Source organism: Aquarana catesbeiana, linkage group LG13 (genome assembly GCF_042186555.1).
Source record: "Aquarana catesbeiana isolate 2022-GZ linkage group LG13, ASM4218655v1, whole genome shotgun sequence".
Lineage (NCBI taxonomy): Eukaryota > Metazoa > Chordata > Amphibia > Anura > Ranidae > Aquarana > Aquarana catesbeiana.
The window spans coordinates 222,936,097-222,949,042 of record NC_133336.1 but is presented as its reverse complement, the minus strand read 5'-3'; the positions used below and the strand labels follow the sequence as shown (position 1 = coordinate 222,949,042).

At 47.4% G+C, this 12,946-nt stretch overlaps 1 protein-coding gene across 2 annotated transcripts; it reads left to right on the top strand.

The window, feature by feature from the left end:
* Window positions 1-2,619: 2,619 nt before the first annotated feature.
* Window positions 2,620-10,524, top strand: LOC141116775 (acyl-coenzyme A thioesterase THEM4-like). Of its 2 annotated transcripts, XM_073609202.1 has the most exons (7): window positions 2,620-2,705; window positions 6,180-6,277; window positions 7,899-8,037; window positions 8,119-8,272; window positions 8,380-8,490; window positions 8,723-8,847; window positions 9,836-10,524. In XM_073609202.1, exons 2-7 carry the CDS (start codon window positions 6,185-6,187, stop codon window positions 9,880-9,882), a joined length of 669 nt encoding a protein of 222 aa, XP_073465303.1. In that variant the 5' UTR covers window positions 2,620-2,705; window positions 6,180-6,184; the 3' UTR covers window positions 9,883-10,524. The 2 variants fall into 2 exon arrangements, with proteins under 2 accessions (XP_073465303.1, XP_073465302.1); XM_073609201.1 differs by lacking the exon at window positions 2,620-2,705 and having other exon boundaries at window positions 5,935-6,277.
* The last annotated feature ends 2,422 nt before the right edge of the window (window positions 10,525-12,946 follow it).

The following is a 12,946-nucleotide window of genomic DNA, read 5'->3' as shown; positions in this document are numbered from 1 at the left end:
AAAATAAAAGATCAAAACATCAATTAAACATTACAAAAAAAAGTCTATGGAAATAAAAGTTACGGTAATTGCCACCATCTATAAAGCAAAAAAAATCACTGCTGCTTTGCCCTTCGCATGCACAGAGAAGTAGGGACATTGGGGGGCTTCAGCTGTCAATCACTCGCTTGGAAGAGGGTGGGAGCAGGGGTGTGGCTTGGCACTGCAGCTATTCATATCTCTAGATGCTGCATAAGGAGACTCGTCTATAATGGCAGCCAGGAGCACTCATGCAAAGACGGCTCCGTGGGACCCTGAAAGGGGTGGGGGTCACTGGAGAACTGCGACCAAGGAAGACAGCATTTTGAGATGTGGAAGTGAAAGCAACAGCAGGCTTAAAACAAAAGCAGGCATGGTGAGTGCAAAGTGGTGCAACACTATATGCTTTTTTAAGGTTTAATAAAAAGTCAAAACCGAGTGCATAAAAACAATTCAAAGCCACAACCCCACATTACCTCCAATCCCTACAGTATATCCCCAGTTATAATAGAGTGTATTATCTGAGAGACAATAACCAGAAATAACGTTCAGTGGCTGGAGAGTATGTAAACTGCTTTGTTAAAGTGGAGCCCTACCCAAAAGGGGAAGTTCCGCTTGTCTGCCTCCCCCCCCTGCTGCCACATTTTGGCACCTTTTTGGGCTGGAGCGGGTACCTGGTTTTGACAGGTTCCTGCTCAATTCGCCCTCTCCTTCCTCCTGCAGCCGGCCCGTTCAGAAAGCCACAAGGCTTCACTGCTGGTTTCTCTTAGCCAAGATGGCGGCGCCAGCACCCAAGAGCTGATTGAAGAATCGGCTCAGGCCAGGACACCGCTGGATGCCTGGGCAAGTAAGTACCCTAATAGTGAAAGTCAGCAGTTGCAGTCTTGGAGCTGCTGACTTTTAATTTTTGCGGGGGGTGGAGGCGGAACTCCTCTTTAAGCTACATTAACCTATGTAAGAGGGAGAGGCGAGGCAGGTTTTATCTTGCAATAAAAATCGGAGTCCATTATGTGAGAGACACCAGGCATGAACATTCTACAGTGACTGAACATTATGTAAACAGCTTCATTAGGCAGTCATATAAAAGCGAGAGAGAGAGATCAGACAGCTTTTATATTTTAATTAAAATTGGAGTGTATTACCTGAAAGACAATTACCACAAATACTGTTCAGGTGGTGGAAAACATGTAAGCAGTTTGGTTAGGATACAATATAAGAGGGAGAGACCAGGCAAGTTGTATCTTGCAATAAAAATTTTAAGAGTGTATTATATAAGAGACATTAGCCACAAATATTGATCAGTGGCTGGACAGCCTCTAAGCAGCTTGGTTAGGCTGCAATAAAAGGAGAAAGACCCAATAAAAATCAATCAATAAAAATTTATGTCAGAGTCTTTTATATCAGAGACATCAGGCATGAATATTGCACGGTGACTGGAGATTTTGTAAGCAGCTTCATTAGGCTGCAATATAAAAGAGAGATGGAGAGGCCAGGCAGGTTTTATCTTGCAATATAAATTAGAGAGTGTTATCTGAGAGACATCGGCCATGAATATTGCAAACACGTAAGCAGTGTGGCTGGGCTGCAATATAGGAGGGATAGGCCAGGAAGGTTTTAGCTTGCAATAAAAATTTAAGAGTGTATTATATGAGACAATAGCCACAAATATTGTTCAGTGGCTGGAAAACATATTAGCAGTTTGGTTTGGTAATAGAAGAGACATTAGCCACAAATATTTTTCAGTGGCTGGAAATATATAAGCAATTTGGTTTGGTAATAGAAGAGGGAGAGACCCGACAGGTTTTATCTTAAGACATTAGTCACAAATATTGATCAGTGGCTGGACAGTATCTAAGCGGCTTGTGTGACAAAAATATAAGCGTAGGATAGTTTTGCCTTAACTAGATGTGGTGTGATCGTTAGAAGTAGTGTAAATGTAGATGTAATTTAATTCTGGGTTATTAAAAATATAGTATTCGATGTCAGTCATGCACATATGTTCTTTCATTAGCATTTGAAAAGGACAGAGATAGTTTTTTCTAGGATCGTAGTGACACCTAGATGCCAATAAAAGTTCCCATTAGAGTAAACATAGATTGCCACCTTCCTGAGGCTCAAAGAAACTGCTAGTCATCTTGGCTACACAGATCTGCAGGGGGCATTCACAAGGCTCCGGACAGTCTGTAAGCTTTGATTAATATCAAGAGATCTAAGGAACCTATTTTATCTCTCATAAAAGCTAAAATATTAACGGCAGAGAGATGAAAATAATTCCTTTTGATCGTACACCTGATGGGTTACGTGTACATGTAACTCTGTATGTTTAGCAGGTGTGGAATCCTAGAGAACCACACAAAACCGTTATATGGCGCCTGATTGCGGCAGGCAGGCAGTGATTGGTACTGTTGCGATCGGCATGATGCGCTGGTATCGGAAATCCTATCCATGACCCAGCAATCAGCGCCGTTCTGGGCCAATTTGACTCTGGTCATTTCAGAACACAAAACATTTGTGGGCTGAGACAGGAACACCCCCCCAGGGTTGATTGGCCAAGGGCTAAAGTCCAGCCCGCATCCATATTTCAATAAATTGGGTAGCCTGAGATATGGACCTTGTTCTTCCATGAAGCCAGTTTGAAACTGGGGAGTTCCCACATGTTCCAGTATGCTTCTACAAGATAGACTTGGGTAAAGTTTATTTCTGTTTTTATCCCTTTTTATTTTCATAACAAATTGCCAATTGTGTGTCTTTCTGCATTTCTTGTATCTTTTTTGGTAAATCCTTTTTTCTTTGTATATCTTATATGCACTGCCCACTTTTGGGATATTAAATGATAAAATTAATAAGTGACTTCTGTGTACTAAACTAGGACTCATATCTCTGGAGAGGTTGTTGTATTTTAGTGCCCAAGTACTCGGTTTAAGTTACGTACCAATCGGTATGCAATTGCACTGTGTGTTGGCAGATTGCATGCAGATTGTAAGCTAACAGATCTTCCAGACCGAGATCTGTGTGTGTGGTGGCTCAGCAGACCAGTCTGCGGACAAACTGTTGGGTGGTGGCAGGCTATCGTTTATTGTGTGTCTGGTGTGTGGGTGTGGGGACAGTGGGAAGAGTGATTAATACCGGGGTTCAAGCTTGCAGGATAGCTGGAGGAACCCTAGAAGTGTATAGTAATTGCTAGACTGCTCCCCAACCCTTAGAGTGCACCAGATTGTATGTAAGATTTGTATCTGCCTGTGTGTGGTCAGCTAGCTGGATTGGAGTGGAGTCTCCCTCTAGTGGTGGCCAAAGGTAGTGCAGGCTGTGAAAATACTACAGCCAGTCTTACATTCGCAGTATAAGTTCCCCCTTATTCCCTTAGTTCCTCATATACCCCGGTCACGGAACGCACGTCGCGGTTAGTTAGTCGCCGTGGGCGTGCGAATTCGTGACTGCTTGGTTAGGCTGCAATAAAAAAAGAGCGAGAGAGACCAGGCAGGTTTTATTTATAAAAATTGGAGTGTATTATCATATTGTACAGTGGCTGGACATTATGTAAACAGCATTTTTAGGCTGCGATATAAAAGGGAGAAAACATTAGAATGTCTGATCTGAGAGAGACAATAGTTGCAATTATTGTTCAATGGCTGGACAGTATGTAAGCCGAGCACTATATATCCCAGCATGCCCTGTGTACCCCCCACATTGGAGTTCTACATATCCCAGCATGCCCCGTGTACCCTCCCCCCACGCTGGAGCACTACCTATCCCAGTATGACCTGTGTACCTTTTCCTCTCCCACAGCAGAGCACTACAAATCCCAGCATGCCCAATATACCCTCCCCCCACCACCAGAGCACTACATATCATAGCATGCCCCATGTCCCCCCCCCACAGCAGAGCACTACATATCCCAGCATGTCCTATGTACCCTCCCCCACATCGGAGCACTACATAGCCCAGTATGTCCTGTGTACCCTTCCCTCCCCCACACCGGAGTACTACATATCCCAGCATGTCCTGTGTACCCTCCCCTCCCCCACACCGGAGTACTACATATCCCAGCATGCCCTGTGTACCCTTCCCTACACCAGAGCACTACATATCCCAGCATGCCCCATGTACCCCCCACACACACACTAAAGCACTACATATCCCAGCATGTCCTGTGTATCCTACCCTCCCCCACACTAGAATACTACATGTCCCGCGTACCCTCCCCTCCCCCACACCGGAGCACTACATATCCCAGCATGTCCCATGTACCCTCCCATCCCCCACACCGGAGCACTACATATCCCAGCATGTCCCATGTACCCTCCCATCCCCCACACCGGAGTACCACATATCCCAGCATATCCTGTGTACCCTCCCCCCACACCAGAGCACTACATATCCCAGCATGTCCTGTGTACCCTCCCCTCCTCCCACACCGGAGTACTACATATCCCAGCATGTCCTCTGTACCCTCCCCTACACCGGAGCACTACAAATCCCAGCATGTCCTGTGTACCCTCCCCCCACACTGGAGTACTACATATTCCAGCATGCCCTGTGTACCCTCCCCTCCCCCACACCGGAGTACTACATATCCCAGCATGTCCTGTGTACCCTCCCCCCACACTGGAGCACTACAAATCCCAGCATGTCCTCTGTACCCTCCCCCCACACTGGAGTACTACATATCCCAGCATGCCCATGTACCCTCCCCTCACCCACACTGGAGTACTACATATCCCAGCATGCCCTGTGAACCCTTCCCCACACCGGAGTACCACATATCCCAGCATATCCTGTGTACCCTCCCCCCACACCAGAGCACTACATATCCCAGCATTTCCCCTGTACCCTCCCCCACACCGGAGTACTACATATCCCTGCATGTCCTGTGTACCCTCCCCTCCCCCCACACCGGAGTACTACATATCCCACCATGTCCTGTGTACCCTCCCCTCCCCCCACACCGGAGTACTACATATCCCACCATGTCCTGTGTACCCTCCCCGCCCCCCACAGCGGAGTACTACATATCCCAGCATGTCCTGTGTCCCCTCCCCCACACCGGAGTACTACATATCCCAGCATGTCCTGTGTACCCTCCCCTCCCCCACACCAGAGTACTACATATCCCAGCATGTCCTGTGTACCCTCCCCCACACCGGAGTACTACATATCCCAGCATGTCCTATGTACCCTCCCCCACACCGGAGTACTACATATCCCAGCATGTCCTATGTACCCTCCCCTCCCCCACACCGGAGTACTACATATCCCAGCATGTCCTGTGTACCCTCCCCGCCCCCCACACCAGAGTACTACATATCCCAGCATGTCCTGTGTACCCTCCCCCACACCGGAGTACTACATATCCCAGCATGTCCTATGTACCCTCCCCCACACCGGAGTACTACATATCCCAGCATGTCCTATGTACCCTCCCCTCCCCCACACCAGAGTACTACATATCCCAGCATGTCCTGTGTACCCTCCCCCACACCGGAGTACTACATATCCCAGCATGTCCTATGTACCCTCCCCCACACCGGAGTACTACATATCCCAGCATGTCCTATGTACCCTTCCTATGTAGTATGTAGTACTCCGGTGTGGGGGAGAGGAGAGTACACAGGACATGCTGGGATATGTAGTACTCCGGTGTGGGGGAGGGTACACAGGACATGCTGGGATATGTAGTACTCCGGGGTGGGGGAGGGTACACAGAGCATGCTGGGATATGTAGTACTCCGGTGTGGGGGAGGGTACACAGAGCATGCTGGGATATGTAGTACTCCGGTGTGGGGGAGGGTACACAGGACATGCTGGGATATGTAGTACTCCGGTGCGGGGGCTGGGAGGATACACAGGACTTGCTGGGATATGTAGTACTCTGGTGTGGGGGAGGGGACACAGGTCGGTGTGCACAGGACATGGAGCTCCTGATGACTCTTCCTGTATTTGTATCAATCACATAGACTTTGTACAGCTCCACAGATCGTGTTGGCGATATACCTCTCATCCATGACAGTGACCCGTGTATCTGGTAGCCCCTCCCCCCTCTCTCTGTGTATAATGGTCTCATGTCGTGTCTGTATGGTCATGTGATGCATGCTGGCCCCTCCCCCAATAATGTATAGAATTCCGGTGTCCCCGTCTCATGTCCTTCCTGTCTCCTCTCCCAGGCACCATGCTGTACGGACTCTCCAGGATCATCCGGGGCGGCGCTGCCCTCTGCCGCCACACCGCCCCTGCCAGGGTACAGTGTGAACGCCGATACTCTGTGAGTACTCATTGGTCGGTGATGGGGGTTAACCACTTGGAGTGTCCCCAGTGGGGGAGGGGCATTCCATCTAATGTCACTGCACCCCCCCAGCAGCTGGTTCTGGAGTGCGCACTCTGCTACCGGACCACCGAAAGGTGCCACATAGACACGTGCAATCCGTTTCTGTCCAGATATAAATTTGGATACGTTTGTAGCTATTCGGATGTATCAGAATCTCGGAAACGAAATAGTAACAAATTTTTGTTGAAATTTATTTGCGTTCATTTATCGTTTCCTAACAAATTCCAGTACCTGATGATGTCATCTGGTGACCCCCATCCCTTTTGTGACATCAACAACCCAGCATGACCTGGTCGGTGACGTCACAGGGGGGGGCGGGCCCCCCAGTGACGTTGCCTGGTGGCCCTGCCCCTTAGCTATGTTAGAATGTTAAACATACCCCATACACAATCACATAGGTGGGCAGGGCGGGCTCCTTGTTAAAGGGGGCTTCCAGATTCTGGTAAGCCCCCACAACCACTGGCCAGGGTTGTCGGGAAAAGGCCCTTGTCCCCATCAACGTGGGGACAAGGTGCTTTTTCCCCCCATGTTGAGGGCATGTGGCCTGGTATGGTTCAAGAGAGGGGGGGCATTTTGCTCGTACCTGCCGGCCTGCATCGGATAAGGGTCTGGGGAAGGGATTTCGATATTTTTTTTTAATAAAGGAATTGTCTTTACTCACTTTTTATACTTTTTTTTTGGTAAATGGGTAGGGGTACTATGTACCCCATACTCATTCACATAGGTGGGTCGGGATCTGGGGGGCCTCCTTGTTAAAGGGGGCTTCCAGATTCTGGTAAGCCCCCACAACCACCAGCCAGGGTTGTCGGGAAGAGGCCCTTGTCCCCATCAACATGGGGACAAGGTGCTTAGGGTAGGGGCCAAAGCACCGCCTCATGTTGAGGGTATGTGGCCTGGTATGGTCCAGGAGGGGGGGCGCTTGCTCGTAATCCCCCCCACCTTCCTGGCCTGCCGGGTTGCATGCTTGGATAAAGGTACGGATCCCTACGCAGTTTTTTTTTTTCTAAATTTTCTATTGCCGGCATTCTTTTGTTTTTACATTTCAGCTGTCAGTGGGGAAGCCTGTGGACAACCAATGAGTCATCGGTTGCTAAGGACGTGGCGGGCGGCTCCCCGGCCTGCTCCTTAACAACCAGCTATTTCTTCACACAGAATTCGAATCGGTTGATCATTTTTTGACGAATTGTTCTGAAAATTTGGAATTCATTAGAAAATGAGTAAACGAAAATTACATTTGTAACTAGTCAAAACGAATTCCGAAACAAATTAGTAACATTAGAAAAATAAGTAACATAACAAATTTTAATGTTCTGCACATGTCTAGTGCCGCACACACACTGTCCGTGGGATGCTGATCACAGAAATCTGCTTCCTATAGGCGTGTCACCTTGCCGAAAACTGTGTTACTATTAAAGGGGGGGAAATATCATGTCTGATAGATGTGGGGGGGGGGCTGAATATCCACCAAAGACTCCGCCCAAAACTAGAATGTCACCTTTAACAATCATAGAAAAGCCAAAGCGAGAGCGCAGGTCTGATGTCTCTGTGATATCTGTAGGTCGCCCACCGACCGCGGGACTACGCCCTGCCCAATCCCACCTGGAACCCTGACACCAAGAGACTGTACGAGGAGCTGAACCGAGACCGGAGCTGGAGGAGACTTCCCTCCTACGAGGAGTTCGCTCGCAGCAGACCGAGTACAAGAATATTAATAGTGTGTGACTGTGGTGGGGACATTAGAGTGTAAGCTCCTCGGGTGACCTCTGACCTCTGTACAGGTATAAGTCCGGAGGCAGACAGGAAAACACGTCTCTTCACCAGGAACCTTGACCAGGATGGAATCGGCTTTGAGTATTGTATGTTCTATAACGAGGCGGAGAAGAGGACGGTCTGCATATTCCAGCCCGGGCCCTATCTAGGCGGCCTCACAGGGTGAGCATTCTTTTCCTTTTTCGCCAGCCTACCCTAGCCAGAATCCTTTAGTTCCTCGGTTCCCTTGTTCTGCTTCCACCTCTCACGTCCCCTTTGCCTTCTTCTAGGCACACACACGGGGGCTGCATCGCCACCATCATAGACGCCACAGTGGGGACGGGAATTGTACACAGCATCGGACCGGCTATGACGGCCAACCTGAACATCGACTATCAGAAGTAAGCACCCAGGGGGGAGAGAAGGACCTACCTGACACTACATAGCTGTCAGGAGATTGTACAATCAATGGCCGGAGGTGATGGTGGGATGCTGGTGGAGGTGTGGTAGTGACTGGGGAAAAATAATAATATTGGGGAGACTCATGCGGGGAGAGGGGGGGGTTTAGGAATTATTGATGATATGAAGTTGTGATACCGGAGAGATGTAATGAGGTTCTCTTTGTGTCCGTAGTCCGATTCCTCTGGGATCTACAGTCATCATAGACAGCCAAGTGGAGAAGGTAGACGGTCGGAAAGTCTACACCAGCTGCCAGGTCCGCAGTCATGATGACGCTGTGCTTCACAACAAGGCCACTGGTGAGGACTACTGCTGGGAAATCTTCATTCTGTAACTTCATTCCTTCCTCTTCTTCTATCCCTTCTGTGGTTTCTTTTCTGTCGCTCCTGTCATTGCTCCTCTGTCAATCTTTTCATTGCTCCTCTGTCACTCCTTCTCTGCCATTCCTGTTGTTTCTTGTCTGCTGTTCCTGTCGCTGCTCCTCTGTCTCTCCTGTCATTGCTCCTTTGTTGCACCTCTGTTGCTCCTGTCGTTGCTCCTCTGCCATTCCTGACGTTGCTCCTCTGCCATTCCTGACGTTGCTCCTCTGCCGTTTCTGTAGTTGCACCTCTGCCGTTTCTGTAGTAGCACCTATGTCGTTGCTCCTTTGTCCCTCTTGTCGCTGCTCCTCTCTCCCTCCTTCTCTGCCATTCCTGGCGTTGCTCCTCTGCCGTTCCTGGCATTGCTCCTCTGCCGTTGCTCCTCTGCCATTCCTGTCATTGCTCCTCTGCATTTTCAGTAGTTGCACCTCTGTCATTGCTCCTCTGTCCCTCCTGTTGCTGCTCCTCTCTCCCTCCTTCTCTGCCTTTCCTGGTTTTACTCCTCTGCAGTACCTGTCGTTGCTCCTCTGTCATTGCTCCTCTGCCATTCCTCCTTTCTCCCTCCTTCTCTGCCTTTCCTGGCGTTGCTCCTCTGCCTTTCCTGGCTTTGCTCCTCTGCCTTTCCTGGCTTTGCTCCTCTGCCATTCCTCCTCTCTCCCTCCTTTTCTGCCCTTCCTGGCGTTGCTCCTCTGCCTTTCCTGGCTTTGCTCCTCTGCCATTCCTCCTCTCTCCCTCCTTCTCTGCCTTTCCTGGCGTTGCTCCTCTGCCTTTCCTGGCGTTGCTCCTCTGCCATTGCTCCTCTCGTCCTCCTCCTCTGCCTTTCCTGTTGCACCTACTCTGTTGCTTCTTTTGTTGCCCCTCTGCAGGCTGCTTCTCTGTTGCTCCTGTTGTTGTACTGACAATTTACCTTTTTTTTTTTCTCCTTCAGCTTTGTACATTACGTTGAAGTCAGGAGAATCTGAAGCCCAACTATAAATTGTACATTACAGGGAAATAGTACAGATTCTGTTGGTTGGCAGCTGCACTTCTTTGTACTGTAGTGTATCCTGTCTGTCACTAGAGGGCAGCAGATCCCGGTACCGTAGGACCCCTGGGAGACCTCTTTCAGGGGCCAACTCTTTATAATGTACTCACCCGCTCTCTTAGGTAACCATTCTGTACCGTTCTAGCAGCCCCTGTCATGGGCCCCTTTCTAGGTGCAATAACCTCAAACATGCCTACTTCACCGTTCTAGCAGCACCTGTCATGGGCCCCTTTCTAGGTGCAATAACCTCAAACATGCCTACTTCAATATCTGCTCTACCTTACTAGGGGGGCCACACCGCTCCCCGAAGCCAACAGCCAGTACTGCTCAACAGGAACCTCATCAGTACACTCGATGTGTTATCCTGCTGGGGCTAATTTACTAAATGAGTTAAACTTGGTCGCTGCTCCTTGCATGTGATTGGGTATTCTTTGCAAAGTGAATTTTTAGCGCATTCTCTAAACTACGTAAAAGTACCTTTTATACAGCTCTGTTATTTATAACTCTGCCCACTGACTGTAATAATAATCGTTTATTTTTATTGTATGTAAATTTTATGTATAGTGAATAAATACAGAAAGTATTTCACAGCATTTCAATTGTTGCAAATACCTATATTTTATCTTCTTTACTGAGGTCACATGACCGTCCTCCTTCTTCTGCACCGTCCAATAGGTGTGCGGAGCAAAGTGGTAACTTGTGACACATCTTGCCTGGAAACACCATTACAGTGTTACCCGTCCTTGCCCAGGGGGGCCCCACAGAGCTGGTTGGCGCCCTTGCAGTCACATGGACTCATTGTTAAGAAAATAACATATAAAAGATTAAAATATCACTTAAAAATTACAAAACAAATCATGGAAATAATTCTTTATATACTGTACTTGCCAAGATATTGCTGCTGCTTCATCCTTCACATGCACAGAGAAGCAGGGACACCGGGGGGCTTCAGCTTCTGTCAATCACTCACTTGGAAGAGGGGGGGAGCAGGGTTGTGGCTTGGCACTGCAGCTATTCATATCTCTGGATGCACACTGCATAAGGAGGCTTGTCTATAATGGCATTCAGGAGCACATGTGCAAAGGTGGCTCTGTGGGACCCTGGAAGGGGGATGGAGCCACTGGAAAACAGCAACCAAGGAAAAGGGGAATTTTGAGACATGGAAATGAAAGCAACGGCAGACCTGGTAAGTGCTTAGATCTGCAACACTATATGCTTTTTTAAGGTTTAATAAAAAAAATCATAAAAAACACACAAAAACACTTCAGAACCACAACCTCACATCCCCCCCATCCCTAAATCACCAATTATATTAGAGTGTATTATCTGAGAGACAATAACCAGAAATAATGTTCAGTGGCCTGACAGTATGCAAACTGCTTTTTCAAGCCACAATAAGCAGAGAGAGAGAGAGAAAGAGAGACCGAGGCAGGTTTACCTTGCATTAAAAATCTGAGTCTATTATGTGAGAAACATCAGGCATGAATATTGTACAGTGGTTGGACATTATCTAAACAGTTTCATTAGGCTGTTTTTTAAGGCCTCATGCACACTGGACGTTAAAAAACACCAGTAGCGTTAGCTGTAGAATAAGTTTTGCAGTAGCGTTTTTTAGTAAAACTATACTCCTGCAAAATGCTGATAAACGACGAATAGCCACGTTTTTGGGCATTTTTAAGCTTTTATCAAAGTTAGAGCGTTTTTACAGCTGAAAACTCCTCTTAAAACCTACTAGTTCTGGGGGGGGGGGTTCTAGCCAAAAACGCTGATAATAGTCTATGTGTGCATGGACACATAGGATAATATGCTGTGGCTTTACTGGCTGCAGAGAAAAAAACGCCTGAAGCCCAAAACAGCAGCTGTAAAAACGTCCAGTGTGCATGACGCCTTAAAGAGAGAGGGAGAGATTAGGCAGATTTTACCTAACGTTAAAAATGTAAGTGACCATAGCCACAAATACTATTCAGTGGCTGGAAATCATGTAAGCAGTTTGGCTATACCGCAATATAGGAGGGAGAGACCAAGCAAGTTTTACCTTGCATAAAAAAAATGGATTGTATTATCTGAGAAACAGTAGCCACAAATATTATTCAGTGGCTGAAAAACATGTAAGCAGTTTGGTTAGGCTGTGACATACAGTAAGAGGAAGAGATGGGGCAGGTTTTTTCTTGCAACAAAAATCAGTCTATTATGTCAGAGACATATAACATGGATATTGTACAGTGACTGGAGATTATGTAAACAGCTTCATTAGGCTACACTAAACCAGGCAGCTTTTATCTTACAATAAAATTAGAGTGTATTATCTGATAGACATCAGCCACAAATATTGGAAACATATAAGCAGTTTGGTTAGGCTTCAATATAAGAGGTAGAGGCCAGACAGGTATAATCTTGCAATAAAAATTTGAGGGAATAATCTGGGAGTCAGTAGTTGCAAATATTGTTTAGTGGCTGGACAGTATGTAAACCGCTTTGTTAGGGCCTCAATCTAATAGGGAGAGACTAATACAAATTGGATTGTATTATCTGATAAACATCAGCCACAAATAGTGTCCAGTGGCTGGAAAACATGTAAGCAGTTTGGTTAGGCCACAATATAAAAGGGACAGACCAGACAGGTTTATCTTGCAATACAAATTACATGATCATTATCCAGGAGACAATAGTTGAAAATTTTGGTCAGTGGCTGGACGGTATGTAAGCCACTGTGTTAAGCCGCAATCTAAAAGGGAGAGTATAAAAGCAGCAGCTTCACTAGGCCTCAATGTAAGAGGGAGAGATGAGGCAGGATTTATCTTGAAATTTAAATTAGAGTGTATTATCTGAGAGACAATAGACACAAATATCATACAGTGGCTGGATAGTATGTAAGCAGCTTTATTAGGCTGCACGGATTCCTGCAATAAATCACTGGTCCTCGAACTACAAACACGCAGAATTTGTCTGGAACTCATGGTAGTGCTGAACCTGATCCCTGCAGCATACGTTCGATATGTCCCTGATGAGTCAGAC

What these genes read in the sequence shown, in the direction of transcription:
- LOC141116775 (XM_073609201.1), top strand. Translation starts at nt 6,155, where the DNA reads ATGTCCTTCCTGTCTCCTCTCCCAGGCACCATGCTGTACGGACTCTCC. An exon ending in AGTGTGAACGCCGATACTCT is followed by an intron (nt 6,278 to 7,898) that starts GTGAGTACTCAT and finishes TGATATCTGTAG; the next exon opens with GTCGCCCACCGACCGCGGGA. An exon ending in GCTTCACAACAAGGCCACTG is followed by an intron (nt 8,848 to 9,835) that starts GTGAGGACTACT and finishes TTTCTCCTTCAG; the next exon opens with CTTTGTACATTACGTTGAAG.